Source organism: Oncorhynchus clarkii, chromosome 18 (genome assembly GCF_045791955.1).
Source record: "Oncorhynchus clarkii lewisi isolate Uvic-CL-2024 chromosome 18, UVic_Ocla_1.0, whole genome shotgun sequence".
Classification (NCBI taxonomy): Eukaryota; Metazoa; Chordata; class Actinopteri; order Salmoniformes; family Salmonidae; genus Oncorhynchus; species Oncorhynchus clarkii.
The window spans coordinates 2,388,836-2,415,478 of NC_092164.1; the positions used below are offsets into that span (position 1 = coordinate 2,388,836).

The following is a 26,643-nucleotide window of genomic DNA, read 5'->3' on the forward strand; positions in this document are numbered from 1 at the left end:
AACTGTACAGTGGTTCTCCTACTGGGAGGCGCGGAAACAGTTTAAAGAGCGATTGGTGCTGAGGAAGCTATGGCAGTGGATGCCCCGCAGCCTGTTGAGAATTATAATGACGTTTACCAGTTGAAGGATACCGATAGTAAATATTAATTGTACGTGCGGCTGAAAGGTTTTTGGGAGTTCAGGAATTCATTTTGGAAGCATTGCAGCCAGTGGTGGAGAAAGTACCCAATTGTCATAATTGAGTAAAAGTAAAGATACTTGAGTCCTTTTCTATCAAGGTAAAAGTGAAAGCCACCCAGTTAAATACTACTTGAGTAAAAGTCTAAAAGTATTTGGTTTGACATTTACATACGTATCAAAGGTAAATGTAATTGCTAAAATATACTTAAGTATCAAAAGTACAAGTATAAATAATTTCAAATTCATTATATTAAGGAACCGATTTTCTTGTAGTTTAAATGTACGGATAGTCAGGGGCACACTCCGACACTCAGACAGTGTGTATCTAAATTCACTCTGGCTAAATACTCCGATTTCAGACCACTCTCGTCTGAGTGCCAGAGGGAAGAATAATTGATGAAAAACAAACGCTCAACACCCCTTGAATACGGCCGGTGTCAGTAAACGTCGGCAAAAAAAAAGCATAATTAAATTGTTGCCTGAAGCACAGTTAAAGTCACCAATGCTCTGGATAACATGAACACAGCCTAACCAGCTCTGCTAAGGTGAGTAAAATGGTCAGAGTTCTCTCATTTGAACTGAAAGTAGCTAGCAAGCTAGCCAATGTTAACCAGTTATCTTGGATGCTTGACTGCCGTTGTGAGGTCAGAACGCTTGAATCAACCCTCCTCCTCCGCCAGAGCGTCCAGTGTGTCTCTGAACGCTCCGAGAGCGATACGAACTGACAGTCTGACAACGCTCTGAATTTACGAAAGCCCAAGCGCACTCTGGCACTCCAGATTGAATTTAAGACCACATCCATAATTTAAAAATAAAGTATTTGTGTTTGGTGAGTCCGCCAAATCAGATGCAGTAGGGATGCGCGAATTTAAATGTTTCCCTGTCCTGCTAATCATTCAAAATGTAACGAGAACTTTTGGGTGTCAGGGAACATGTATGGAGTTGAAAGTACATTATTTTCTTTAGGAATGTAGTGAAGTAGAAGTACTTTACACCACTGATTGCAGGGAATACTGACTGAAGATGTTCCTCCCTACGAGGCCCATGAGACTGTGTAGGGATGTGATTTGAATAGGACTGTGACTGAACGAGTGGGATGTTGTTATTTATCTATTTATGTATTTTGTTTTGATGTCGTTGTTCCCCCTCCCCTTTTCCGCAAAGGAAATGTATTTTCTTCTACAGTTTACTAACCTTACAGTAGGTGGCGGCAGACACGTTATATTTGTGTAAATGTCATTATACCAGAGAAGAAGATGACGCTGTTATATTGTCGAGGTGGGGAACAGGACGTTCCGGGTCGAAACGACAGAACTGTGCTGTTGTGTCGATAGTGGTTGTGTCCGTTTCAAATGTATCATTGTAGGTATGTAATAGCATGTTTAAACTTTCTAATGTCGAAAGAATATATAACATGCTAGGTAACAAATCCGTTTCACGCCTGGAAATGGTTTTAATTGTATGTGTTATTTTGGAGTCTAACCGAGTGAGTGAAGAACGTGATTAAAAACGATTTTACAAGTCACATAACTAGACTTTGGGTTTATCTGAGTCTATGTACATAATTTCGTCAAAGTCATTTCATTAAGATTCCACTTATTTAAATTCGTTTTTACATGTTCTTGGTTTTGGGTAAAATGTTTATGAGCTGGTAAATAGCCTCGTCCGAACCATCCGGTTCTCGCGAGTTTACATACACTGTTTCGTTAATGTAAGCTCGCGAGACCTGGATGATTCGGACGAGGCAAGTCAAATGGCGGCTTCAACGGTTTCGGTCGTCTTTCTAGGACTTTGCTCGTGGTGAAATGGCGACATGAGGCTGTGTGAATAGAAGAAAGCTAACTGAAGTTATCCTTCATCATTTGGAGAGAGATGCCAACTGCATGGAATGGCGTCGATTAATGAGGATGAATCGGAGCACGTATCAAACCCATTCCATGGAGGACCAAGTGTCTGCGTGTTTTCGCTCCACACCTGTACTTGATTAATGAATTAAGGTCACTATTTAGAAAGGAACTCCCCTCATCTGATTGTCTAGGTTTTAATTGAAAGGAAAACCTGATGAGAATTGGCCCTCAATAGAATGAGTTTGACACCCCTGAAACAATGGAAATGGAGAGTTTGTGAAGCAACAGCTGTGCTGGAATGCGATCAATGTGGGGGACAGTTCTGATGATATGGAGCGGGAGGATGAGGGCCTAGTATGTGAATGTTCTGTAGTGGAAAGACATAGGAAGAACAGAGATAATGATACTGGAAGCAGAGGTGCATGTAGTATAGTAACTAGAGGCCCAAGGTAGGGAGCTAGAGTAATAATGTGTTAGAGTGAAAAGTTGGGATGGTGTTTGAGGAGAACACAGGGCCTCATTCACACCCTGATTAACCAAGGCCATAAAAAGAGGTGAAGTTAAACTGGGATGCAGCTGTGTAAATGAGAACTTGTTCTGAACGAGCCTACCTGGTTAAATAAAGGTGAAATAAATATTGAAATTGGTAGATTGTTAAAATCTTGTGCTGGTCAGGTTCAGCAAGGGAAGATAATTCAAATGGAAAATCATAATGGGACGAAGCTCAGAAGCCATGACCCTGGAGCTGATGCTACATTGAAGGGAGTAATAATCTATGAGGTCCCAATATCTATGTCCATGGATGATATTGTTAAAGAACATGTGAAGGGAGACAGTGGGGTTGAAGCCTAAAGGTTGATCAGTAGGAAAGAGGGTTAAAGAAGTGAAAGCTTATCAGTGCTGTTGAGGTGTTAGAAGGTTTTGTCTGGAAAAGTACAGAATAGGATTCCTTAGCTTCAATGTCAGAGATTTTGACCCAACCTCATCAATCAACCAATCAAATGTATTTATAAAGCCCATCTTACATCAGCTGATGTCACAAAGTGCTGTACAGAAACGCAGCCTAAAACCCCAAACAGCAAGCAATGCAGGTGAAGAAGCACAGTGGCTAGGAAAAACTCCCTAGAAAGGCCAGAACCAAGGAAGAAACCTAGAGATGAACCAGGCTATGAGGGGTGGCCAGTCCTCTTCTGCCTGTGCTGGATGGAGATATTCATAGATTACCAGCAGGGTCAAATAATAATGGTGGTTGTCGAGGGTGCAACAGGTCAGCACCTCAGGAGTAAATGTCAGTTGGCTTTTCATAGCCGATCATTGAGAGTTTCTCTACCGCTCCTGCTGTCTCTAGAGAGTTGAAAACAGCAGGTCTGGGACAGGTACCACGTCCGGTGAACAGGTCAGGGTTCCATGACAGCAGGCAGAACAGTTGAAACTGGAGCAGCAACAGTGAATCATCAGTGTTTTTAAATGCCAAAGAATTGGACATGTAGCTGTTGAGTGAAAAGATGTGCCAAGTGTGGTGGGGAACATGATTACAGTGAATGTTGGAGCAATGTGACAGTTAAGTGTTGCAATTGTGTGGAGGACAAAGAGCAGCATTTGGTGGATTCCAGGTGCAGAGAGATGCTCAGAGATATAGAATCTGTCTTGATGTATCATATGCAGAGGCTGTAAGACAGACTGGTGGAACTACAGTGCAGACTGATGGAGCTTCCATGGTTGGTCCTGTAGTCGGAGGACCTACTGTCAGACTGATGGGGCTTCCATGGTTGGTCCTGTAGTAAGAGGACCTACTGTCAGACTGATGGAGCTTCCATGGTTGGTCCTGTAGTAAGAGGACCTACTGTCAGACTGATGGACCTTCCATGGCTGGTCCCGTAGTAAGAGGACCTACTGTCAGACTGATGGGGCTTCCATGGTTGGTCCTGTAGTAAGAGGACCTACTGTCAGACTGATGGAGCTTCCATGGTTGGTCCTGTAGTAAGAGGACCTTCTGTCAGACTGATGGAGCTTCCATGGTTGGTCCCGTAGTAAGAGGACCTTCTGTCAGACTGATGGAGCTTCCATGGTTGGTCCCGTAGTAAGAGGACCTACTGTCAGACTGATGGAGCTTCCATGGCTGGTCCCGTAGTAAGAGGACCTACTGTTAGAACTGGTCTTTCTACTAGTCCTGACATGGTTTCGAGGCCTGTTCAGAAATATTGTGCCCATAAATGTGCTGTGACAAAGGATGCTTTAATTGTGAATAAAATGTACTTCATAGCTTTCATTGGTAAGGTTATCAACATCTTGGATTGTGTAAAGCAGAAATACCAGGTTTAAAGTTATCTTGTAAACTGCAGCAGAGTTGTTGGGGGTAACAGATGTTACTGTCGGTATGGTTTTTGATAAGATGGATAACCTGGGGGTGGGTTGTCTCAGCATGATATAAACCCCAATGTTTGCAAACACAGAAAGGGATCTATTGATATAGTTTATTGGGGGGTCTGGGAGGGTTATTGGGGAAGGGGAGGGTGTGGTAGAAGTTAATAGGGATTTCTTGTTTTATTTTCTTAGTACAGAATTAGACAGACATGGACCTTAAACGTTTGTTTGTGGACCTCCATGATACCATAGGAGGTCTGCGTCAACAGACTTCAGTGCAGGTAGTGCCTCATCAGAGAGAGAACATTTCAGTTGCTCTACAGTTCTGAAGCTGAATGTAATGATTATCAGTTCTTTACATGTGTACTAATATTCAGACACATTCAGTTGTTTCTATATTTATCTATATTTCAGGGTTTTTTCATAGTGCTGCCTGAAACATACTGCGATCTTGTACTAAATGGTTTTTGAGTCATTTATGCATTTATGTGAATTTAGGAAATCTACGATAGATTAAGTGCACTTATGTTGTGCAATTTAAAATGTGTACTTTGTGTCTAACGTGAATTAATGTTTTGTCAAGGATTATCTACCTGATCGACTGAAATGAGATAATTGAACATGAAAAAAGAGAAAATATTTTTATAGAATAAAGTGCCAGAACTGTCAAGAAAATAACTTTTGTGTCCGTTTGTCTTTATTACTACAGACCGACTCAGATTAAGTCTGAGGCCGGTAACATCAACAGTGAGGACAAACCCAGCCTGTCTCTCCCCTTCCACACTGAGTCCAAACCTACAGTCACTGGGTCCTGATTGTGACAGTGGAGCCCAGTTTGCACTGCAGGATCCAGAGATGGCATCAGTGAAGGTGGAAGACTGCAGTCAAACACTGGAGCTGAATGTCAACATTAAAGATGAAGAAGAGGAGGAGAAGATTAGGACAACTGTTAGTCATGGTAAGAGTTGGTTCTATCTATAAATTATCTTCATGTATTAGACCTCCATAAGTTATGACCAGTCTATTGCTAGGTTGAATTCTGTAATTCTGACATCACACATCCCTGAACAACTCAAGACTTCACAGCGAAGCAAAAACTATTTAAAATTGTAACGCCTGCCTTTGCCCACACATTGTCTCAAGAGCTTTGAAAATGTTTAATACCCTCAATCACCAAGTTAGGCATACCTCGTTTCAAAATAGGCCATGGCATCATCACTGTCAATATTGAATTGTAATTTGTTTGCTGCACAGAATATCAGATCTCAACAACGATTGGAGAAGTGTTGAACATAACCAGTGGACTACCACATCCTGATGATTTATATCTGATACATATATATTTAATAGTTTATAAATCAAATTGTAGAAACATCTCAAGGATGATCAATGGAAACAGGATGCACCTGGGTTCATTTCAAAAGTTTGGGGTCACTTAACACCAGTCTCAACGTCAACCAGTCTCAATTTAATTATAGAATAAGGCTGTAACATAAGAAAATGTGGAAAAAGTCAAGGGGTCTGAATACTTTCCGAGGGCGCTGTCAGACCCCTTCCCATTTCTCCCATTTTGGTACGTTACAGCCTTCTTCTAAAATTGATTCCATGTTTTTCCTCGTCAATCTACACACAATACCCCATAATGACATCACAATATCCCATAATGACATCACAATATCCCATAATGACATCACAATACCCCATAATGACAAAGCCAAAACAGGTTTTTAGAAATTTTTGCAAATGTAATTTAAAAAAAGAATAATTGCTTATTTACATAACTTTTCAGACCTTTTGCTATGAGATGATCCTTGAGATGTTTCTACAACTTGGAGTCCACCTGTGGTAAATTCAATTGATTGGACATGATTTGGACAGGCACACACCTGTCTATGTCAGGTCCCACAGTTGACAGTGCATGTCAGAGTAAAAACCAAGTCATGAGGTGGAAGGATTTGTCCGTCGAGCTCCGTGACAGGATTGTGTCGGCACAGATCTGGAGACCGGTACCAAAACATTTCTGCAGCATTAAAGGTCCCCAAGAACACAGAGGCCTCCATTATTCTTCAATGGAAGAACTTTGGAACCACCAAGACTCTTCCTAGAGCGGGCCACCCGGACAAACTGAGCAATCCGGAGAGAAGGGTAGGGGAGGTGGCCAAGAACCCGATGGTCACTCTGACAGAGCCCCAGAGTTCCTCTATGGATCTTCCAGAAGGACAACCATCTCTGCAGCACTCCACTAATCAGGCTTTTATGGTAGAGTACCCAGACGGAAGCCACTCCTCAGTAAAAGGCACATGATAGTCCACTTGGAGTTTGCCAAAAGGCACCTAAAGGACTCTGACCATGAGCTTGAGAGGATCTGCAGAGAAGAATGGGAGAAACTCCCCAAATACAAGTGTGCCAAGCTTGTAGCTTCATACCCAACAAGACTCAAGGCTGTAATCGCTGCCAAAGGTGCTTCAACTAACTATTGTGTAAAGGGTCTGAATACTTACGTAAATGTAATATTTAATGTTATTTCTAAAAACCAGTTTTTGCCCTTGTCATTATGGGTATTGTGATGTCATTATGGGTATTGTGATGTCATTATGGGTATTGTGTGTCGACTGATGAGAATTAGAATAAGACTGTAATGTAACAAAAACAAAAAGTCAAGGGGTCTGAATCCTTTTTGAATGCATTGTAGACGTTATTTCATGCTGCTAAGACTTGTATGGATGACAACAGTATTGCCAGCATTTGTTTATTCACTGGGCTATCTGGAGTGATCAGAGAGTAGACTAAAGAAGTGGAGTAGACAAACTGCCAGTGTTTTGAAGTTCTATGAAATGAGTCTGTGTAGTTACTAACCCTTTGTCACGAGAATTTCTACCCCAATGTTCTAACTGAACTATTTTATAACTCCATCTGTATCCTAGAGGTTGTAAGGCTCTAAGTTTTAATAAACAGAGCCCCAGCATACAAATGATCAGTTCTTTATTCAGAGAGCTCTGCCCTCTCAAGTTCAGAGCCCATCTTTTATACACATATCAGTCGAGAACCTCACCCCGCTTTAGGATGGCTGTATTGTTCCACTTACATTGTTTATCATATTCTGCAACATGTTTCATGATTTTCTGCAAGCCTAACAGTTTCTCCACTCCGGGTGGGGACAGAATGTCCTGTAAGGAACACAATGTTCTAATTCTATCCTGTCAACGCTGCACATATTATCAACTTATAGTCTTATGTGTCTAATGGATTTCACACACACTGATACAGTTTCAGGGTGAAATATCTTAGCCAACACTTTAAACATTCAAATTCTTCTATCACCCTTGTGATGTTGAGTGGAGGATGATATCGCTCATCATTTTCACCACTTTTCCTCTTTTTAGTTTTTGACTCCTACCCAGTTTTAGAATAGTTTGATTCCCCTTCCCATACAGCCTACTGAAATGAATACATACACTACCGTTGAAAAGTTTAGGGTCACTTAGAAATGTCCTTGTTTTTGAAAGAAAGGTTTTTTTTTTGGTCCATTAAATCAAATCAAATCAAATGTATTTATATAGCCCTTCGTACGATCTTGCAACCTTCCGGTTGCTCTAACCACTAGGCTACCTGTCACCCGGTATGGCCAGAAGAGGACTGGTCACCACTCTGAGCCTGGTTCCTCTGTAGGTTTCTTCCTAGGTTCCTGCTTTCTAGGGAGTTTTTTTGTGGCCACTGTGCTTCTACATCTGCATTGCTTGCTCAATGCGGTTTTTAGGCTGGGTTTCTGTAATGCACTTTGTGACAACTACTGATGTAAAAAGGGCTTCATAAAATACATTTGATTAACATGTATATCACACCAACTGACTGGTTCTTCTGATGTTCACACAGGAGACCATGTTGAGACATTCTCCACATCCATAGAGCAAGAGCAGGAAGATCAGAGAGCCAAGAGGTCTCATCACTGCCCACATTGTGAAGAGATTTTCCCATTTCTATCAAAGCTAAAAATACACCTACAAATACACACAGGAGAGAAGCCTTATTCCTGCACTGACTGTGGAAAACGTTTTAAAACATCAACTCAGCTAAAAGTTCATCAGAAGACTCACATAGGAGAGAAGCCTTTCTTCTGCCCTGACTGTGGAGCTAGTTTCTCTCAACTTTCCCACTTAAAGACACATGAACGTATACATACAGGGGAGAAGCCATACTCCTGCTCTGACTGTGGAAAATGTTTTAAAACGTCAAATGAGCTAAAAGTTCATCAAAGAACACACACAGGTGAGAAGCCATACTCCTGCTCTGACTGTGGAAAATGTTTTAAAACATCAAATGAGCTAAAAGTTCATCAAAGAACACACACAGGAGAGAAGCCATACTCCTGCTCTGACTGTGGAAAATGCTTCACAACATCAACTGATCTAAAAGTTCATCAAAGAACACACACAGGAGAGAAGCCTTTCTTCTGCCCTGACTGTGGATCTAGTTTCTCTCAACTTTCCCACTTAAAATCACATGAACGTATACATACAGGGGAGAAGCCTTATTCCTGCTCTGACTGTGTAAAATATTTCAAAACATCAACTGAGCTAAAAATTCATCAGAGAAATCACACAGGAGAGAAGCCATACTCCTGCTCTGACTGTGGAAAATGTTTTAAAACATCAACTGAGCTAAAAGTTCACCAGAGAACACACACAGGAGAGAAGCCTTATTCCTGCCCTGACTGTGGAACTACTTTCTCTAAACTTTACCACTTAAAATCACATGAACGTATACATACAGGGGAGAAGCCATACTCCTGCTCTGACTGTGGAAAATGTTTTAAAACATTAAATGAGCTAAAAGTTCACCAGAGAACACACACAGGAGAGAAGCCTTACTTCTGCTCTGACTGTGGGACTAGTTTCTCTCAACTTTCCCACTTAAAATCACATGAACGTATACATACAGGGGAGAAGCCATACTCCTGCTCTGACTGTGGAAAATGTTTTAAAACAATAAATGAGCTAAAAATTCACCAGAGAACACACACAGGAGAGAAGCCTTACTTCTGCTCTGACTGTGGGACTAGTTTCTCTCAACTTTCCCACTTAAAATCACATGAACGTATACATACAGGGGAGAAGCCATACTCCTGCTCTGACTGTGGAAAATGTTTAAAAACATCAAATGAGCTAAAAGTTCATCAGAGAACACACACAGGAGAAAAGCCTTACTCCTGTTCTGACTGTGGAAAATGCTTCACAAAATCAACTCATCTAAAAGTTCATCAGAGAACACACACAGGAGAGAAGGCTTATGTCTGCTCTGACTGTGGAAAATGCTTCAAAACATCAAGTGAGCTCAAAGTTCATCAGAGAACACACACCGGAGAAAAGCCTTACTCCTGTTCTGACTGTGGTTTAAGTTTCTCTCGACTGTATACCTTAAAAAAACATAAACATATACATGGAGAGAAACCATACTCCTGCTCTGCCTGTGTAAAATGCTTCAAAACAGCAACTGAGCTAAAAGTTCACCAGAGAACACACTCATGAGAGAAGCCTGCTTACGTCTGCTCTGACTTTTTGTTGAGTTTCTCTCAAAGGCTAGACCCAAGTCAAACGTCTAGCCAAAGGCTGCTTGTTTGAATCTCATAAAGGAGGACTTAAGCATTTCAGCTAATTCGCAACTTTGCAACTACTTACTACTTTTTAACTATGTTAGCATGTTAGCTTAGCATGCATGTCATGTTAGCTAACCTTTCCCCTAAACCCATTTAACTCTACCTTAAACACCTCACCCCTAACCTAGCTAACGTTAGCAACAACAAATTGGAATTCGTAACATATCATACATATTACAAGTTCGTAACATATTGTATGAATAGCAATGCGTAAAATAACATACGAATTGTAATTCTTAACATACGATACGTCCTACAAGTCGTATTATACTGAACAACAATCTAAGTTCGAAGATTTATGGTTCGTATAAGGAAATCAGTCATTTTAAATAAATTAGGCCCTAATCTATGGATTTCACATGACTGGGCAGGGGCTCATGAATGGGTGGGACTTGGGAGGGCATAGGCCCACTTGGGAGCCAGGCCCAGCCAGTCAGAATTCGTTTTTCCACACAAATGGTTTTTTTTACAGACAGAAATACTACTCAGCCCCCCCAGACAATCCTGCAGGTGAAGAGGTCCTGGGCTGCCATGGTTACATGTGATCTGCAGTTGTGAGGCCGGTTGGATGTACTGCCAAATTCTCTAAAAGGACGAAGGACGTTGGAGGTGGCCGCTCTGGTGGACGTTCCTGCAGTCATCATGAGAATTGCACATTCCCTGAACTTGAGACATCTGTGATGTAGTGTGGCCTTTATTTAGGCTTAAATGCTCACTAACAGGGATATTAACTAATTTGTGCACAACATTTGAGAGAAATAAGATTTGTTGTGTGGCCTTTTATTGTCCCCCAGCACAAGGTGCAGTTGTGTAATGATAATGCTGTTTTATCAGCATCTTGATATGCCACACCTGTCAGGTGGATGGATTATCTTGACAAAGGCTGAAATGCTCACTTACAGGGATAGTAACAAAGTTGTGCACAACATTTGAGAGAAATAAGCCTTTTCTGCCTATGGAACATCTCTGGAATTTTTTATTTCAGCTCATGAAACCAACACTTTACATGTTTTGTTTATATTTTAGTTCAGTTTAAATTGGTAGGCCAATGTCATGTAACCTAACATGCTAAATGGAGTGGAATGGATGTTTTTGTAACATATAATACGTTTTGCTCTGAGACCAGGTTGTCCCCTTCTGTGGGAAGGAGCTAGTAGACACTTCTTACATTTTTTATTGAACCTTTATTTAACTAGGCAAGTCAGTAAAGAACAAATTCTTAATTACAGTAATGGCCTAGGAACAGTGGGTTAACTGCCTTGTTCAGAGGCAGAACGACAGATTTTTACCTTGTCAGCTCGGGGATTTGATCTAGTAACATTTTGGTTACTGGCCCAACGCTCCAACCACGAGGCTACCTTCCACGCCTAACATGAATCAGATAGAAATGGTGTGATGATCACTTTTCACCACTAGTTTGGGGGGGATTATTTTACAACTTTTTTTAATGATACACAGTTTATGAAATGAATCCATGTGTTTATTAATTGTCTTTAAAACTAGATGAGTTAATTTAGTTACTGATCATGAATGTGTTTGGAAAACTGCATTGAAGCAAACTTTATTGATCTGCCAATGAAAAATAAAGTTACATGAATATGTACTGGTCAACCTCTTCTTCTCTTTAGTATTCAGTTCTTCATATTAGATCTGACAGTATGAATGGTTCTTATGGTTGTATTCAGTTCTTCATATTAGATCTGACAGTATGAATGGTTCTTATGGTTGTATTCAGTTCTTAATATTAGATCTGACAGTATGAATGGTTCTTATGGTTGTGTTCAGTTCTTCATATTAGATCTGACAGTATGAATGGTTCTTATGGTTGTATTCAGTTCTTCATATTAGATCTGACAGTATGAATGGTTCTTATGGTTGTATTCAGTTCTTCATATTAGATCTGACAGTATGAATGGTTCTTTTGGGCTGAGTGCTGGGAGTGTTTTTGTATGACTACAGTCAGGAGTTCTCTCTGACTCTGTGATGTCAACAGCACATTAAGTACATTCATCTTAAGATTGCCAGGTGAGACAACCACATGTATCAGTAAACACATTTCTCCTCAATTAGTCAGTTTCACATTATTATTATTCGTATTTTGGTGGGGGGATACTCTTTAAAGACGAAGGGTTTCGGACCTTTTGGGGCAGATGGGCAGGGACTCTGCTGTCCTAGCATCAGAGGGAAGCTGGTGCCACCATTGTGGTGCCAGGACAGAAGTGCTTTGACTGGGCTGGGAGGGAGCTTGACCTCCTGTAGCAGTGGGACGGCCATGAGACCAGAGGTGGCAGAACTGAGTGCTCGGGTTGGGATACAGGGTTTGAGCCTGAAAGTAGAGATGGGGCAGTTCCTCTTGCTGCACCGTAAGTAAACACCATTGTCTTGTAGTGGATGTGAGCTTCGGCTGGACGCCAGTGGAATGTACGGAGGAGCAGGGTGACATGGGGGATCTTGGGAAGGTTAAACACCCAGACGGACTGTAGTGTTCTAGATAAGTTCAGTGGAGACCCATCATTCAGGGCAGGTGAGCCACCTGTTTTGAGCCCCACAGTTTTAGCGATAAAACAGTATGAAATAAATTATCTGTTCGATCATGTCAACATCATACTTTCAACATCTGAGCTAGCAGTCATCATCATGAATCAAGTCGACAATCTACTGGCAAATCCTTTTTAATCTTTGTCTTATGAAGAGAAATAATGAGAAATTATAGATAAAATGTATCTGTGCTCATCGGCCATTGGACACAAACATTACACAACAAATTGAAAATTCAACAATGAGTGGTTTGGAAGGAATCAGTGGCTAACTGCAAACATTGCAAAGCAATAATTAGCCTGCTATTCAGTGGAGTGGCTGTGTGGTCCCAAGTCTAAGATTAAGGGTCTCTTTTCCTAGTTTAAAACTGTAAACATTCAACATTGGCCATGCTGTCAATAAAGCTTGATTTGTGCCACGACTAGGAACTTGGGGAAAAACAAGCTACGACTGAGAAAATATGTTTTTTGAACTTTCATCCAACTCGGAATTGTAAATTGGGAACTCGGGCCTCTTTCTACAGCTACGACCTGAAGATCACTGACGTCATCATGATTCCATTTTTTTTAATTCAAGTTCCCAGTTCTCTTGAAAGCACCATAAATCCAGAGAATGACAAACTTTGTTGACGAAGTTTGATGACAAAATATGCCCACAAATTACTGCCGCGCCACCTTCCTGTTCAAGTGAGCACAGCATAACAAGGTGAGTCCAAAAATGTCTTGTATGCTGCTGCATAAATGATGTAACATGCCAGGGAGATGTGTATTCTGTAGCTAAGAAAGTAATACTAAGTCTATGTTGTGTCGTAAGATGTTAGTAGCCCATGTGCCTCACCCTAATTATTTTGTCTCGTTTCACATCTTAATTTTGCCTACTGTTCTGACTTGGTGGTTCACATGTAGCCGATAACCTGTTTTTGAGAAATGTAATCATTGAATATTGTAAGAATTTTCATTGTCTGCATATATGCCCCTTTATTTATCCTACGGTTCTGACTTGGCGTACAGGGAGAATACTGTAAGGACGGCCCATGTTCTGGACTACGTCCGTCCTAGCTCGCTCATTAATGTCTTAATCAAAATTGCGGATTGCCTCTTGCCTCTTGCCGTCCCCTTATGCCATAGTTTGTAAATATCAATTGTCAGTAGAAACCACATTTGTTTAAGTAAGTCAGGCATGTTATTTTAAAAGGAAGTAAATGATTCAGCTTGGATTCGAACCAGGGACTGTAGTGATGTCTCTTGCACTGAGATGAGGTTCCTTAGACCACTGCACCACTCGGGAGCCCTTAAACGGTTTGGGCCCAATGTGAGGCAGGAGTTTGAAGGCACAAGTGGGGAGCCCAGCCAACAGAGAGTTTAGATTTTTTTTGTACTCTTCCCCAGATCTGTGCCTTACCACAAACCTGGTTGAGGCTCCACGGAAAATTTATTCAACCTCATTGCTTGGTTTTTGCTCTGACTTGCACTGTCAACTGTGGGACCTTATATCGACAGGTGTGATCCTTTTCCAATCATGTCCATACATTTGAATTTACCACAGGTGGACTCCAATCAAGTTGTAGAAACATCTCAAGGATGATCAATGGAAACAGGATGCACTTGAGCTGAATTTTGAGTATCAGAGGAAAGGGTATTAATTTTTATAAATTGACAAATTTATAAAAACCTTTTTTCACTTTGTCATTATGTGTATATTGTGTGTATATTGATGAGGGGTAAAAAATGCATTTAATAAATGTTTGTATAAGCCTGTAACGTAACAATATGTGGAAAAAGTCAAGGGGTCTTGTATAATGCCCTGTATATGCTTTAAACTACAATTTAAGGATCTGAAGTGGTAAACACAAAGGCATAATGGAAAATGCATGTCCAATGGTTCTCTCTGTATGAGTCACATTAAAACACTAGGTAGGGCAGTGGTTATCTCTGTGTTAGTATTATCTTTGTATTAGTCTCATTAAAACACTAGGTAGAGCAGTGGTTCTCTCTGTGTTAGTATTATCTCTGTATTACCCACATTAAAACACCTAGGTAGAGCAGAGAGGACAGAGCATGTGGCTTTGCAACACACAGGTGCCTCTCAGGTAGGAGGGTACCAGAAATAAATGAATAAAAAACACAAAACTAATGAAGGAACACACAGGGCCACAGCACTTCAGGAACACACAGTCACCAACAATATGTCCCTGTTGTCAATACTTTCAACTGGCTCAGATCGCTGTTACAGTACAGCACCACCAAATTCCATGTATTGAGTAACCATCTGTCTTTTGTAACCAGAAAAACGTAACATAATACTGTTTTGAGAGTCCCTGATTTATATTTACCATGTTACACCTAGTCTATGAGACGAGGCTGCACCTTAACCTAAATTATGCACAGCAGGTCAAGAGGTGTGTTTTCCCTTCAGCATCTGCATGTGGCATAGTCTCACCCACCTCATATCAGTAATCTAATGATCCGAAAAAGGTGTAATAGCAGACCGCAATTAGGGGCGTTCTCTGGTATCGGGTGTTTCACGGAATCTAGTTTACACCAATTGATGCTCCCCATTGGTCCTTGGCCGTTTCTTTTGCGTTGGGACAACAGTTGTTGACATCTGTTACATTTTAGCTAACCCTAAACATTTTCCTAACCTCAACCTCAGTCTCCTAACCTGCCACGTTAATTATCCTAACCTGCATGGTAAACAAATATCTAACCCTAACCTGCCACGTTAATTATCCTAACCTGCATGGTAAACAAATATCTAACCCTAACCCTTTGCCTAACCTGCCACGGTAATTCATCTAACCTGCCACTTTAATTATCCTAACCTGTAAGGGGCACACTCCAACACTCAGACATAGTCTGCGTTCCTAAATTCGCTCTGGCTATATACTCCGATTTCAGACCACTCTCGTCTGAGTGCCAGAGGGCAGAATAATTTATGAAAAACAAATGTCCAACACCCCTTGAATACGGCCGGTGTCAGTAAACTTCGGCAAAAAAAAGCGTTATTAAATTGTTGCCTGAAGCACATTTAAAGTCACCAATGCTCTGGATAACATGAACACAGCCTAACCAGCTCTGCTAAGGCGAGTAAAACGGTCAGAGTTCTCTCATTTGTACTGAAAGTAGCTAGCAAGCTAGCCAATGCTAACCAGTTATCTTGGATGCTTGACTGCCGTTGTGAGGTCAGAACGCTTGAATCAACCCTCCTCCTCCGCCAGAGCGTCCAGTGTGTCTCTGAACGCTCCGAGAGCGATACGAACTGACAGTCTGACAACGCTCTTGATGTGGGTAATACTAATACAGAGATAACCATTGGACATGCAGTTCCATTATGCCATTGTTTCTACCACTTCAGATCCTTACATTTGTGATTTGAAGCATACCCGCATTATACAAGACCCCTTGACTTTTTCCACATATTGTTACGTTACAGGCTTATACAAAAATGTGTTAAATGCATTTTTTACTCCTCATCAATAGACATAATACCCCATAACGACTAAGCGAAAAAAGGTTTTTATACATTTTAGCAAATTTATACAAATGAATACCTTATTTGCATAAGTATTCAGACCCTTTGCTCTGACACTCAAAATTCAGCTCAAGTGCATCAAATCTCTGTTGAATGGGCTCCCAGCTTGTGCCATCCAACTCCTACACCACGTTGGGCGTAAACCTTTTAAGGGCTCCCGAGTGGCGTAGCGGTCTTAGGCACCTCATCTCAGTTCAAAAGGCATCACTACAGTCCCTGGTTCGAAGCCAGACTGAATCACATCCAGCCATGATTGTGAGTCCCATAGGGAAGCGCACAATTGGCCCAGCATCGTCCAGGTTTGGCTGGGGAAGGCCTTAATTGTAAATAAGAATTTGTTCTTAACTGACTTACCTAGTTAAATAAATAAATAATTAAAGTGGGATGCATGCCAGCAAAGCCACTAAACAATACATTAATTGCACTATAACGGTGCCCACAAACTGTTAGGTCCCAACATCTTACCACTGCTACACCTGGCTATCAGCGGAGCCTTGTCTGGCAACGAAACAGTTCATTAGGCCTCATTTACTGCCTTTTAAAATAACATGGCTGACTTACTTAAACAAATGTGGTTTCTACTGACAATTGAGATGTACAAACTATGGCATAAGGGCCGATCCGTAATTTAGATTAAGACATTAATGAGCGAACCAGGACGGACGTAGTCAATGTAACTATTTGTTCAGCACTTTGGAAATGTACAGCAACATAATTCAGAACATGGGCTGTTCTTACAGTGTTCTCCCTGTATGCCAAGTCAGAACCGTTGGATAAATAAAGGGGCATACATGCAGACAATGATTACATTTATCAAAAACAGGTAATAGCTTCTTAGCTACAGTATACACATCTCCCTGGTATATTACATCATTTATGCACCAGCATACAAGACATTTTTGGACTCACCTTGTTGTGCTGTGCTCACTTGAACAGGAAGGTGGCGCGGCAGTACTTCGTGGGTTTATTTTGTCATCAAACTTCATCAAAGTCTGTCATTCTCTGGATTTATGGTGCTTTAGAGACAACTGGGATCTCGAAGGGGAAAAAATGGAATCATGATGACGTCAGTGATCTTCAGGTTGTAGCTGTAGAAAGAGGTCCAAGTTCCCAATTTACAATTCCGAGTTGGATGAAAGTTCAAAACGTATTTTCTCAGTCGTAGCTTGTTTTTCCCTGAGTTCCCAGTTGAATTGAACTCACTCCAGTCAGATTTTGAAGTACTAAATTAAGTTGATTTGAGCGCGGCACACATCAAGCTTTATTGACAGCATGGCCAATGTTGAATGTTTTAAACTAGGAAAAGAGCCCCTTAATCTTAGACTTGGGACCACACAGCCACTCCACTGAATAGCAGGCTAATTATTGCTTTGCAATGCTTGCAGTTAGCCACTGATTCCTTCCAAACCACTCATTGTTGAATTTGCAATTTCCAATTTGTTGTGTAATGTTTATGTCCAAAGGCCGATAAGCACTGATACGTTTAATCTATAATTTCTCATTATTTCTCTTCATATGACAAGGAATAAACATGATTTACCAGTAGATTGTCAACTTGATTCATGATGATGACTGCTAGCTCAGATTTTGAAAGTATTATGTTGACATGATCAGTCCAATCAAAGCGACTGTAGATATCACATGATTTTATGTCATTTTATCTGTGGACAATGACCTTGAGCTTTCTTGGATGGGCACTTATAATGTAACTCTATGGCAGCACCCAAGGGGCTTGAATTTTCAAGATCTACCCTTAGACTTGGCAGTGACGTCTTGTTCCCATGAATGACAGGACACTGAGCCAATCACGGCGCAAATGTCCGTATTTTCTGCGGGATTGCCCCACCTCCACAGAAAGCACTGAGCTGGCTGAAACACCCGCATTTTGGAGCTGGCTTACTCAAGAAAACAAAAAAAGAGACCATGTCTGTATGCGGCTTTAATAACAACATCAGAGTCCCTGCCCATCTGCCCGAAAAGGTCTGAAATCCTACATCTTTAAAGAGTATCCCCCCCCAAAAAATACAAGTAATATTAATAATGTGACACTTGTCCTACTTACACTGACTAATTGAGGATAACTGTGTTTACTGTGATATGTGGTTGTCTCACCTGGCTATCTTAAGATGAATGTACTTAATGTGCTGGTGACATCACAGGGTCAGAGAGAACTCCTGACTGTAGTCATACAAAAACACTCCAGGCACTCAGCCCATAAGAACCATTCATACTGTCAGATCTAATATGAAGAACTGAATACAACCATAAGAACCATTCATACTGTCAGATCTAATATGAAGAACTGAATACTAAAGAGAAGAAGAGGTTGACCAGTACATATTCATGTAACTTTATTTTTCATTGGCAGATCAATAAAGTTTGCTTCAATGCAGTTTTCCAAACACATTCATGATCAGTAACTAAAATAACTAATCTAGTTTTAAAGACAATTAATAAACACATGTATTCATTTCATAAACTGTGTATCATTAAAAAAAGTTGTAAAATAATCCCCCACAAACTAGTGGTGAAAAGTGATCATCACACCATCTCTATCTGATACATGTTAGGGGCGGAAGGTTGCCTAGTGGTTGGAGCGTTGGGTCAGTAACAAAAAGGTTGCTAGATCGAACCCCCGAGCTGAAAAGGTAAAAATCTGTTGTTCTGACTCTGAACAAGGCAGTTTACCCACTGTTCCTAGGCCGTCATTGTAAATAAGAATTTGTTCTTAACTGACTTGCCTAGTTAAATAAAGGTAAAAAAATAAATAATTTGAAAGCGTCTACTAACTCCTTCCGAGGGACAACCTGGTCTCAGAGCAAAATGTATTTTATGTTACAAAAACATCCGTGCCACTCCATTTAGTATGTTACGTTCCACAAAATTGTTTATGTCCCTGTTAGTGAGCATTTCAGCCTTTGTCAAGATATGCCACACCTGTCAGGTATAGATTATCAAGAAGCTGATTAAACAGCATGATCATTACACAGGTGTACCTTGTGTTGGGGACAATAAAATGCCACACAACACAATGTCACAGATGTCTCAAGTTCAGGGAATGTGCATTTCTCATGATGACTGCAGGAATGTCCACCAGAGCTGTTGCCGGAGAACTCAATATTTATATCTCTACTATAAGCCACCTCTAACGTCCTTTTAGAGAATTTAGCAGTACATCCAACCGGCCTCACAACTGCAGATCACATGTAACCACGGCAGCCCAGGACCTCTTCGCCTGCAGGATTGTCTGAGGGGGGCTGAGTAGTATTTCTGTCTGTAATAAAGACCTTTTGTGGGGAAAAACTCATTCTGATTGGCTGGGCCTGGCTCCCAAGTGGGGCTATGCCCTCCCAAGTCCCACCCATGGCTGAGCCTCTGCCCAGTCATATAAAATCCATAGATTAGGGCCTCATTTATTTATTTCAATTGACTGATTTCCTTATACAAACTGTAAATCTTTGAAATGGTTGTGTTTAGATTGTTGTTCAGTATAATACGACTTGCAGGACGTATCGTATGTTAAGAATTACAATTAATATGTTATTTTACGATTTGCTATTCATACAATATGTTACGAACTTGTAATATGTATGATATGTTACAAAATCCAATTTGGATAACGTTAGCTAGGTTAGGGGTGAGGGGTTAAGGTAGAGTTAAATCGGTTTAAGGGAAAGGTAAGCTAACATGCTAAGTAATAGCTAAAAAGTAGTAAGTAGTTGCAAAGTTGCTAATTAGCTAAAACCTCCGTGATGAGATTCAAAAACGCAACCTTTGGCTAGACGTTTGAGTTACACGCCCATCCTTCCTCAGAGCAGGAGTAAGGCTTCTCTCCTACGTGTAAACGGTGGTGTGTTTTTAAGCTGCCCAGTTGAAACTCTCCCTACAGACAGAGTCAGACCAGGCTGAGAGGGAAGCAGTACCCCCTAGTCAATTGGCAGACTAGTGTTTGTTTTCAAAATGAGAAGAATAACAGAGGGTATTCAACACCAAGTGCAAATCTTTACAGTAGAAGCTAACAAAACAAAAACACACCAAAACTGACAAGGTGCACACTGATTGGTAGAGTAAAGAGGCTAACATTCTATAACGCTCCCTTTCCTCTGCACAGTTCTCTCACAGTGAGAACCAATAGGATTACAGTGTTCTCCGCTTTCTTCATTTGATCCAATTACAACTTCTTTTATGAGATGAGAATTAAGTGATGGAGGAGTGACTTTATTCTTAGCTGGTCAGAGAACTGATGAGGCTTTTCTCCTTAAAACCTGTTAGGGCTAGGCAGAATACTGCCCCCTTTGGATGAATTGCGTGCCCATAGTAAACTGAAAAAAAATCTGTCCAAAATTGCTAATATATGCATATAATAATTATTATTGGATAGAAAACACTCTAAAGCTTCTAAACCCGTTTGAATTATGTCTGTAAGTATAGCAGAACTCACAGGGCAGGCAATCTCCCAAACTATTTTTTTGGGAGCCTGAAACTTGGGGCAACTTTGACGTCATCGCCCCCACCCTTCCCAACCAGCTATGGATCTGGAGACACTTTCTATGTCTTCCACTAGATGTCCTCATTCAGTAGAGCGTTTAATTGTGCAAATCCCGCGAGCTTTGACCCTTTGGGAGAGGGACGCCTCGCTTTAACTGGGTTTAATGTATACGTTGGTGTGTTTTTAAGTTGCTCTGGTGAGAGAAACTTTTGCCACAGCCAGAGCAGACGTAAGGCTTCTCTCCTGTGTGTGTTCTCTGGTGAACTTTTAGCTCATTTGATGTTTTAAAACATTTTCCACAGACTGAGCAGTAATAAGGCTTCTCTCCTGTGTGTGTTTTCTGATGAACTTTGAGCTCAGTTGATGTTTTGAAGCATTTTACACAGTCAGAGCAGGAGTAAGGGTTTTCTCCTGTATGTATACGTTCATGTGTTTTTAAGGTATCCAATCGGGAGAAACTCTTTCCACAGTCAGAGCAGAAGTAAGGCTTCTCTCCTGTATGTGTTCTCTGATGAAGTTTTAGCTCAGTTGATGTTTTAAAACATTTTGCACAGTCAGAGCAGTAGTAACGCCTCTCTCCTGTGTGTGTTCTCTGATGTACTTTAAGCTCAGTTGATGTTTTGAAGCATTTTACACAGTCTGAGCAGGAATATGGCTTCTCTCCTGTATGTACACGTTCATGTGTTTTTAAGTTATCCAATCGGGAGAAACTTTTTCCACAGTCAGAGCAGGAGTAAGGCTTCTCTCCTGTATGTATACGTTCATGTGATTTCAAGGTATCCGATCGGGAGAAACACTTCCCACAATCAGAGCAGGAGTAAGGCTTCTCTCCAGTATGTACTTGTTTGTGTGCTTTTAAGCTGCTCATTTGAGAGAATCTCTCCCCACAGTCAGAGCAGTAGTAAGGCTTCTCTCCTGTATGTATACGTTGGTGTGTTTTTAAGGTATCCAGTCGAGAGAAACTCACCCCACAGTCAGAGCAGGAGTAAGGCTTCTCTCCTGTGTGTATTTTTAGGTGTGCTTTTAGCTTTGATAGAAATGGGAAAATCTCCACACAATGTGGGCAGTGGTGAGACCTCTTAGCTCTGTGATCTTCCTGCTGTTGTTGTCTGGATGCAGGGAATGTCTCAACGTGGTCTCCTGTGTGAACAACATCAGAAGAACCAGTCAGTTGGTGTGATATACATGTCAATCAAATGTATATTAGGAAGCCCTTCTTACATCAGCAGTTTGTCCAAGTGTTCTACAGAAACCCAGCCTAAAACACCAAAGAGCAACCTATGCAGATCGAGAAGCACAGTGGCCACGAAAAACTTGCTAGAATGGTAGGAACCTCGGAACAAACCTAAAGAGGAACCAGGCTCTGAGGGGTGGCCAGTCCTCTCCTGGCTGTGCCGGGTGACATATGAATTCATCGTCTGTACAATTACAGAACGGGAATAAAACTATTCTAAAACTGGGTAAGAGTCAAAAACTAAAAAGGGGTGAAAGTCAAAAACTATGAGCCATATCATCCTCCACTCACTATCACAAGAGTTAGTCACTACACAGCCATATCATCCTCCACTCACTATCACAAGGGTTAGTAACTACACAGACTCATTTCATATCATCCTCCACTCACTATCACAAGAGTTAGTAACTACACAGACATATCATCCTCCACTCACTATCACAAGAGTTAGTCACTACACAGCCATATCATCCTCCACTCACTATCACAAGAGTTAGTAACAACACAGCCATATCATCCTCCTCTCACTATCACAAGAGTTAGTAACTACACAGCCATATCATCCTCCTCTCACTATCACAAGAGTTAGTAACTACACAGCCATATCATCCTCCACTCACTATCACAATAGTTAGTAACTACACAGCCATATCATCCTCCACTCACTATCACAAGAGTTAGTAACTACACAGCCATATCATCCTCCACTCACTATCACAAGAGTTAGTAACTACACAGCCATATCATCCTCCACTCACTATCACAAGAGTTAGTAACTACACAGCCATATCATCCTCCACTCACTATCACAAGAGTTAGTAACTACACAGCCATATCATCCTCCACTCACTATCACAAGAGTTAGTAACTACACAGCCATATCATCCTCCACTCACTATCACAAGAGTTAGTAACTACACAGCCATATCATCCTCCACTCACTATCACAAGAGTTAGTAACTACATAGCCATAATCATATAACTTTACTACTTCACTTCTTTAGTCTCTGAACACTCCAGACAGCCCAGTGAATAAAACACATGAAATAACATCCTACTAGCATGAAAATAACTTCTACCTTCTCATTGAAACAGTTCTACTGCAACTTTTCATACACAGTGGGAAGTTGGAATGAACAACAAACTTAGTTAGACAGAACCTGCTCTTACCATGAGAAACAGATGTTCCAATCTTCTCCTCTTCTTCTTCATCTTTAATGTTTACATTCAGTTCCATTGTTTGACTGCAGTCTTCCAGCTTCACTGATGCCATCTCTGGATCCTGCAGAGCAAACTGGGCTTCACTGTCACAATCAGGACCCAGTGACTGTAGGTTTGGACTCCGTGTGGAAGGAGAGAGGCAGGCTGGGTTTGTCCTCACTGTTGATGTTACCGGCCTCAGACTTAATTCAAGTCGTCCTGTAGATATAATGAGAAACGGACACAAAAAGTTATTCTAACTTCTTTATTATAACAAAATATATTATAATGTTTTCTTGTTAATTTCTCTCATTTCCATTTATCAGGTAACTAATCATTGACAACAAAACATTAATTCACATTAGACAAAGTGCACACTTTAAAATTGCACAACATTAGTGCACTTAATCTATAGTAGATTTCCTACATTAAAATAAATGACTCAAAAACCATTTAGTTCAAGGTTACAGTATGTTTTAGGCAGCACTATGTACTATTTTCCTGAATAATATTCACTGTATTATATAGTGTTATTTTGGCCTTTGGCCGTCCCCAGCTACCGTCCAACGGAGAGGGATGGAGGACAGAGGTGGTGTCGTAGCAGAATCACAATTAGTTGATAAATAAGATGTTTTATTTACATAATAATGCTTATGTGAGATATTTTTCATTAGAACGTCTTCTTTTGGATAATACTGTTGGCAGTTGCATTTTCCTCTCTCTCTTCTCCAGGGAAAAAGTCACTTGGGGCCCAGAGAGGGGAGAGGTCAGGATTGTCTTCATATGTGAGGGTATCTGTTAAACCATGTGAAGGGCTCCACAATGTCTGTACACCAGTCACTCCCTACTTTTCCCATATTGGGAGGAGGAGTACGGCAGTGTCTGGAACCATTGTATGTCCCCTCTTATGTCGAAACTTATCTTGACCTAGTATATGACCTAGAGGCTCACTACTCTCTGTGAGCTTGTCCAGGTGGAGGTTGTATTTGAGATGGGCGTATCTAGAATTGACAACTGATATATGCCATTGGATGAGGTAATGGTTTGGTAATATGAAGTACCAAGAAAGAGAAGTAGAACCTCGTCTGAGAGAGCAAACAGAACAATAAGTTATAGCTAATGCCTTCTGGCTATTTACTCTCTCCAGTAAAAGTCTTCCTTTGTAATGTTCCTAAGATCTGTTATTCGTCATGTGAGTTGAGAGGGCTGTGTCTTGGCTATAACTGATACTAAGAATTGTTTTGTAAGCACTCTCAGAGAGTTCATTTATAGACACTGAATTGATCTGAGAGTCATAGGGCCATGGTGAAGCTGAAATATAATTAAAGATGGACTTTATAATATAACTCTGACTTGTGTGTGGTTTGCTCTCTCAATGTTTAGTAATACAGGAAATTACCACGACAATAGGGAGAGAAGACAGAGATAGGGATGGAGGACAGAGATAGGGATGGAGGACAGAGATAGGGAGAGAAGACAGAGATAGGGATGGAGGACAGAGATAGGGATGGAGGACAGAGATAGGGAGAGAAGACAGAGATAGGGATGGAGGACAGAGATAGGGATGGAGGACAGAGATAGGGAGAGAAGACAGAGATAGGGATGGAGGACAGAGATCTCTGTCTGTACATTGATCCTGTATTACCACCCTGCACATAGAGCCTGTATTACCACCCTGTATATTGATCCTGTATTACCACCCTGTACATTGATCCTGTATTACCACCCTGTACATTGATCCTGTATTACCACCCTGTACATTGATCCTGTATTACCACCCTGTACATCGATCCTGTATTACCACCCTGTATATTGATCCTGCATTACCACCCTGAACATAGATCCTGTATTACCACCCTGTACATTGATCCTGTATTACCACCCTGTATATTGATCCTGTATTACCACCCTGCACATTGATCCTGTATTACCACCCTGTATATTGATCCTGTATTACCACCCTGCACATTGATCCTGTATTACCACCCTGTATATTGATCCTGTATTACCACCCTGCACATTGATCCTGTATTACCACCCTGCACATTGATCCTGTATTACCACCCTGTATATTGATCCTGTATTACCACCCTGCACATTGACCCCGTATTACCACCCTGTATATTGATCCTGTATTACCACCCTGTACATTGATCCTGTATTACCACCCTGTATATTGATCCTGTATTACCACCCTGTATATTGATCCTGTATTACCACCCTGTATATTGATCCTGTATTACCACCCTGTATATTGATCCTGTATTACCACCCTGTATATTGATCCTGTATTACCACCCTGTATATTGATCCTGTATTACCACCCTGTACATTGATCCTGTATTACCACCCTGCACATTGACCCTGTATTACCACCCTGTACATTGATCCTGTATTACCACCCTGTATATTGATCCTGTATTACCACCTTGCACATTGATCCTGTATTACCACCCTGTATATTGATCCTGTATTACCACCCTGTATATTGATCCTGTATTACCACCCTGTATATTGATCCTGTATTACCACCCTGTACATTGATCCTGTATTACCACCCTGTACATTGATCCTGTATTACCACCCTGTACATTGATCCTGTATTACCACCCTGTATATTGATCCTGTATTACCACCCTGTATATTGATCCTGTATTACCACCCTGTACATTGATCCTGTATTACCACCCTGTACATTGATCCTGTATTACCACCCTGTACATTGATCCTGTATTACCACCCTGTATATTGATCCTGTATTACCACCCTGTACATTGACTCGGTACTGGTACTCCTTGTGCTACTATTACTTTCTTTATTTAGAAAATACTTCCCTTTATTTATTAACTATGTATTATTGGAAGGAAGCGTTTCACTGTAGAGTCTACCAGTTGTTATATTTATTAACTATGTATTATTGGAAGGAAGCGTTTCAAAGTTAACACATTGTATTTGGCGCGTGTGACCAATAAAATGTGATTTCGCTCGCAAAAACAATTTTATATTTACCATTCACACCATAGTAACAAATATAGATAACATAGAAACAACTGAATGTGTCTGAATATTAGTACACATGTAAAGAACTGATAATCATTACATTCAGCTTCAAAACAGTAGAGCAACCGTGAAAATGTCTCTCTGATGCTCCCTCACTGCCTGACTGAAGTCCATTGACTCAGAGTTGCCGCCGCCATTTTATCAGCTCGTAAAAAAACACATTACACAACAAAACAATAACATGTAAAACGAACTCAGAAATCTCAAATAGATGGATTATTTTTGAATTTATCTTGACGAAGTAATGTATATTCATTCACTCAGACAAACCCAGTCTCTAACGATGTGACTTACACTTCCTTCACTCACTCGGTTTGACACAACAACAACGTCATAAAACCTTCAGCAAACGTGACAATACATTGACGGATTGGCTACCTAACATGTTATGACATGTTCTTTCGATATTATAAAGTGTAAACGGTGCTATTACATACCTGTAGTAATGCATTTGAAACGGATACAAAAGCTATCGTCTTCACAGCACAGTTCTAGTGTTCCTTCTTCTATGAGGTTTAACGGCGGTTGGCATCCAATGCATGTTGCA

At 40.8% G+C, this 26,643-nt stretch overlaps 2 protein-coding genes and 1 pseudogene across 2 annotated transcripts; 1 reads left to right on the plus strand and 2 right to left on the minus strand.

Annotated features, from left to right (window-relative positions):
* The window catches only part of LOC139373916 (zinc finger protein 79-like), a 260,279-nt pseudogene that overhangs the window by 210,372 nt on the left and 23,264 nt on the right, over positions 1 to 26,643 (minus strand).
* LOC139372844 (zinc finger protein 658B-like) lies at positions 1,480 to 11,645 on the plus strand. The gene is made up of 3 exons (XM_071112680.1): positions 1,480 to 1,546; positions 5,101 to 5,349; positions 8,265 to 11,645. The coding sequence occupies exons 2-3, from the start codon at positions 5,247 to 5,249 to the stop codon at positions 9,914 to 9,916; spliced, it is 1,755 nt and encodes a 584-aa protein (XP_070968781.1). The 5' UTR covers positions 1,480 to 1,546; positions 5,101 to 5,246; the 3' UTR covers positions 9,917 to 11,645.
* LOC139372888 (zinc finger protein 135-like) lies at positions 18,448 to 23,249 on the minus strand. The gene is made up of 2 exons (XM_071112744.1): positions 23,007 to 23,249; positions 18,448 to 21,742 (listed from the first exon to the last, which is right to left on the minus strand). Exons 1-2 carry the CDS (start codon positions 23,107 to 23,109, stop codon positions 20,763 to 20,765), a joined length of 1,083 nt encoding a protein of 360 aa, XP_070968845.1. The 5' UTR covers positions 23,110 to 23,249; the 3' UTR covers positions 18,448 to 20,762.